Source organism: Dipodomys ordii, unplaced genomic scaffold (genome assembly GCF_000151885.1).
Source record: "Dipodomys ordii isolate 6190 unplaced genomic scaffold, Dord_2.0 Scaffold111, whole genome shotgun sequence".
Taxonomy (NCBI): Eukaryota; Metazoa; Chordata; class Mammalia; order Rodentia; family Heteromyidae; genus Dipodomys; species Dipodomys ordii.
In genome coordinates, this window is record NW_012267327.1 from 3,350,334 (window position 1) to 3,355,778 (window position 5,445).

Consider the following 5,445-nt stretch of genomic DNA (forward strand, 5'->3'; position numbering starts at 1 on the left):
TTTTGTACTGCTGTCACCAAAGAATGTCAGCTTCTCCCCTCCTATGAGTCAGCATTTGGTGTGATGAGTTTTGTTTTGTTTTGTTTAACTTCCCATTTTCCCCCTTTTCATATTGGTGTAAGAATATTGTCTCTAAATAGCTGGTGGACTGACTTTTATGAAAGCCAAACTATGTGGCTATAGTTGAGACTATTTTTTGTGGCAGCACTAGGGATTTAAACTCAGGGCCTCAGGTTTGCGAGGGAGATACTCTACTACTTGAGTCATACCCCTAGTCCTTTTTCTGCCTTAGTTATTTTTTAAATAGTGTCCCCTGTTTTTTTTTTTAGCCTGGAGCCAGTGTGAACTAAAATGTTCCTACTTATAGTTTCCACATAGCTAGAATGGCAGGTGCATGCCACGCGCCATTCAAAGGTGCATGCCTTTCCAGTTCAGATGTGTTTTCACATACTATTTGCCCTGCATGATCTCAGACTGTGATCCTCCAGATTTCTACCACCTGGATAGCTCAAATTATAGGCATGAGCCAGTACATGTGGCTTGAAAGAACTTATGAAGTATAAAATTAATATACACTAAAAAATGAAAACAATGAATGACAGGAAAGCAAGACAGGCCATGCACTTTCATACATGTGTAACAATTGAATAATGAAACCTGCTGAAACTGTTTTCAAAAGGGAAGAAGATAAAGGAGGGGTGAGTTTGATTAAGGAGTATTGTAAATATGTATTGAACTGTAACAATGAAAACCCTGTGGCTTGGTATTATTGGCTCACACCCATAATCCTAACTACTCAGAAGGCTGCGATTTAAGCCAACCATAAAAGAAAGTCTGTGAGATGCTTATCTCCAGTTACCTAACAAAAAGCCTGAAGTAGAGCTGTGATTTCATAGGTGGAACATCATCAGCCTTGAGTGAAAAAGCTAAGGAACGGTGCCCAAGTCCTGAGTTCAAGTCACAGTACAGGCACGTACGTGTGAGTTTGCATATGCACGCACGTACACACATATACACATACAGCTTTGTACCACTAATATATGCTAATAGAAAGGTGTTAAAAATAAAATAACCAGCTTCTAATTGATTTGAGTCTACACTGTACACAGCATTTTTTCATTAGTCCTAAAATGATAAGGAGTATGTTATGCAAATAAGATTTTTTCTTATAATAACATGGTGTTATTTCACTGAATTAATAAGAATCATAGATGCTTTTCATCCCTTGATTATCAGAAAAATAATTACTATCTTTATAACTTGACATTATTTATTCCTCTATAATTCAGTCATTTCCTGGGCATTTCTGATGTTTGATTTTACAGTATATGAACCAGTATATGACCTCTTCTCATTTCAGGCTTGGCTATCATAGCTCTAGCAGAATTACATGGACTAGTGAACATGAAATTTATGAGTAAGTCAGTCTTATTTTTGTTTTTCTTTGCCAAGAATTATAACTTGCAAAATGTTTCAGTTGGTTTCTTTAGTCCAGAACCAAGGAAGAATATTGACAACTCCAAAACTTAGAAAATATAATACAAATGATAATAATTTAAAATGGCAGAAAGTACATAAAATCTTAATGATAACCTTGCTTAAAGAAAAATACTTTATGAATTAGACTGTATACCCTGTTTACATTAAGTAAAAGGAAAGATCTATTTTAATAGATCTTTTAATAGGATTTTTTTGATTTTCCATTGCTTCTATGATGGAGCTTTTTTGAAGAGATCTGTATTTGTTACTTGTTATATGAAGGGGCATAGCCACATTGAGGAGACCTTACAAGGAAGGAGCTGGGAGAATAAATATCTGATTTAACTCCTCCCTCAGTCTATTAATACTTACTCAACTAGGAGCCAAAATAAACATCCAGGAAATGGAGCCCAATGCCTTCAGCCTGCCCTAGCAGAGAGCAGATAAACTGTAATTGGGATGAACAGAAAACCTGGGAAGGAACTAGGTTAGGAAATCATCCAGCTAATAAATATTAGAAATATGTTAGATAATTCTTCAGTGAGGTATACTGAGAACATATTTGGAACTATTACACTAGGGCTAAAAATCTAGCTTAATCTCTTTGCAGGTACCTTGTTTTAGTTTCCTATGTTATCGCTCATATTTTTTTTAATTTAATGTTATTGTCAAGGTGATAATACCCTTTTAAAACTGTGTTTCAAAATGCTCTTATGGTAAGTAGAAAATCCAGCAACAATGAGAAGAAAAGAATTCCTTGAGAAATTATGATGAGGTTTCTGCCAAGAACTTGAAAGAAATATATTGCTAGCAGCTGATTCAGCTGCAAATGAATGGAGCAGCTATGAGAAGTCATCTTATGAAAAGGTGAAATACTAGGACCTAAAACCAAGATGACTGATGTGGTATGACTATATCCTAGTTATATGTAAATGATTATTTCAGGGAGGACTATATCCTAGTTTTATGTAAATGATTCCTCCTGCATATCTGACTAGATTTAGTATGGCCAGGGTTAGGGATCCCAAAGAATAAAAATGCCATTATCTCCAAGACCGTGCAGAGAAAAAGGCAAACCACTCAAGAACTGGCAGGTCTGGGGTGGGGGTTGGTGGAGGGGGGTCACAAAAGGTAACGTCAGGCTTGCATAGTCTATTGATGCTGGCCATGAAGCTAATTTGATGAATTCTTTCATCTCAGCTGGCATGCTGTTAATTAGCTTCTTCATAGATTGGTATTTCCAAATAAATTTTATGCAGGGAGAAAATAGAGAGACCTGCTGACCTCATGGTCCCTTCTTTTTCATTTCAGTAATTTATATGAAATAGTCTAAAGTCAATGCTTACGAATTATTCATTATAACCAAGTTTTTGGTGTTAACTCTATAGCTTACCGAGTTACAAAACACGTGTGACTGATACTTCACCTTGATTTCATGACTCCATATTTGCATGTAGTTCTGTGAACTCTTAAATATCTGTTACAATGTACGACAGACTATTAACTCCAATGAGAAAATATTTAAGTTTCTGACCTTTCTCTTATAGTAAAGTTGGGGTTTTTATTTGAATTGTACCCAAATGAGAAAAATAAGTTTAAGACTCAATTAAATAGCAATAAATCAAAACAATGCAGTCCCCCAAATTCAAGATTGTCTATATGGTTGCTTTTACAGAGTTGTTATGTTGAGAAACAATAAAATTCATATGTCATAAAGAAGCACTTCAAGTTTACTGGTGGGAAAACTTTTATTATTCCAGAAGAACATCTTAGAAAAGTTACATGCTAAGAGCATTTTTTTCCCACTGACTGAGATCAATGAGAAAGAGTCCACTGTTTTCCATGTGGCATAATAGACATCCTGATAGCTCAACAGGGAACCTTTCACTGGATTTAGTTTTACACCATTGTGAATGCCAGACCAGAAATGACTGATGGTTGTTGGCTATACCAGTGGTAAGGAAAGAGAGCTGAGCATGGAATAAGAAGGTGATGAAAACAAGTCCCTCAGTGCACCCTGAGACCCATGTCTATAAATGACAGTCTCCATGTCAAAGCCACAGATAGTCTGTAGGAGAGACTGGTGCTGGTCACCTTGCTGTTCTATACATACCTGCCGAGGACGTTCCAAAGTTGACTGAGACTAAGGGGAACTGGAAGAACGGTGGGCCAGAATTTTAGCATTGCAGACAGGTGCTACTAATCTCTGCTAGATCCCCTTTCTGAGCTGGTATAATATTTTGAGCTATCACAGGTCTTGGGGCCAGCCCCATGCATATAAAAGATGTTGCTTCTCTCTTACCTACTAAATCTGGTGTAAATTCTCTCATTACTAATTTCATTCCAGAAATAGGCAAAGAAAGAAATTCTCGTACATGTCTCTCCTGCTTAGCTACACTGCGGCAGTACCAAGTCTCCACATTTACACACTGTCACTCACTGAAGGTCTTGTGTGGAACATGGCTTTAGTGGTTAAAATGCACACCAGCAAGGAGCCTACTTGATATAATCTAGTAGCATCTATGTCAATTAGGAAGTTTTTAGCTACAAGCTTAAAGTGCCTAATTGTGGCTGCCAACTCCCATAATTAATGGCTAAAAATATAGAGTCGTGAATGTAGGAATGAGTCAAGCAAAGTTAGCTAACTTAAGTAACAATTATTTACCAACATGTTCCAATGGTCTAAAGATGTCTTCTGAATCCTACTTATAAACAGGTAATATGAACAAAAAAAAAATCAAACACTCATTTCTTTAACATCAGAATTTTAAAGCTTTCATCTGGGGAAACTTTTCTGTGAAATACTAAAAAGGGAGTTTTCTTATCTCTGAGACTCAAAGCAGCATCCATTAACCCTGGAAGCAACAATATTTTCCTTAATTATTATATTTTTTCTAATTGCATTACTTAAAGTGCTCTTCACACAAAATAATATCCTTTTCTCTAATCTGAGACTTGAGTTCCAGGGCATAAATTGGCACTCTTCTTGTGCTTCTCCCACAAGTGTCCTTTACAAGAAGAAAAATGCTCATTCTTCATAGACCTGAAAAACAGAATGTCAGTGTTCTCTGAAATCCCTTGATTTTCACTAGAGGAACACACACCACACCCATGCCAAGTCCTTTCCAGAGGTAAGCAGGCCACAGCCAACTCTTCATTAGCTACAATGGGAAGAAGGGAATTCAGGCAATTATCTGCATTACAGAGGGCAGGCCCTGGTAACTCACACCAAGAACATGCTGGGTCACTCTCCATTTCCTGCCTCCCTTCCCCAATGAAGGAAAAGATTCTGTAGCCACATCACCAACAGCCCTGGCACACAATTCTATCAGAAAACCTTGTCCTTATGCTAGGGCAGTTGAGGAATTTTCAGGGTTTTCTTTAGTAAATGGAAAAAAATAAGTGGTCATTGCGTTGCCAAGAAGGCTTTCCTACTCATCTCTAATCTTCTATTTTCTGTTTCATTTTATTTTTCAGTTAGGATAGGCTGTGACAACATCAAATGCATGGAAATTCATTTGGAAGCCCTGTTATCTCCTCCATGTAACTGGAGCACAGGAGGCATTTATTTCTAAGCTGGAAGATTTCATGACACCACTAGATGGGCTCTGCACAGAAGACTCTAAATCTGGGTCTGGGAAGGTGGCTCAGTGGTAGAGCGCTTGCCTTGCATGCCTGAGGCCCTGGGTTCAATTCCTCAGCACCACATAAGTGGGGGGGAAAAAGCCAGAAGTGGTGCTGTGGCTGAAGTGGTAGAGTGCTAGCCTTGAGCTGAAGAGCTGAGGGACAGTGCACAGCCCCAGAGTTCAAGCCCCATGACCGACAAAAAAAAAAAACAAACGAGGCCTGGGAAGGTGGCTCAGTGGTAGAACGCTTGCCTTGCATGCATGAGGCCCTGGGTTCGATTCCTCAGCACCACATAAGCAAAAAGAAAAAAGCCAGAAGTGGCGCTGTGGCTCAAGTGGT

At 38.2% G+C, this 5,445-nt stretch overlaps 1 protein-coding gene across 1 annotated transcript in view; it reads right to left on the reverse strand.

Moving 5' to 3' along the window:
• Positions 1 to 4,412: 4,412 nt before the first annotated feature.
• The window catches only part of Myh15 (myosin, heavy chain 15), a 111,364-nt gene continuing 110,331 nt past the window's right edge, over positions 4,413 to 5,445 (reverse strand). Inside the window, exon 41 of the mRNA XM_013028522.1 lies at positions 4,413 to 4,522. Within this exon, the coding sequence (XP_012883976.1) occupies positions 4,508 to 4,522 (15 nt within the window). The 3' untranslated portion in view covers positions 4,413 to 4,507. The remainder of the gene's footprint in view (positions 4,523 to 5,445) is intronic.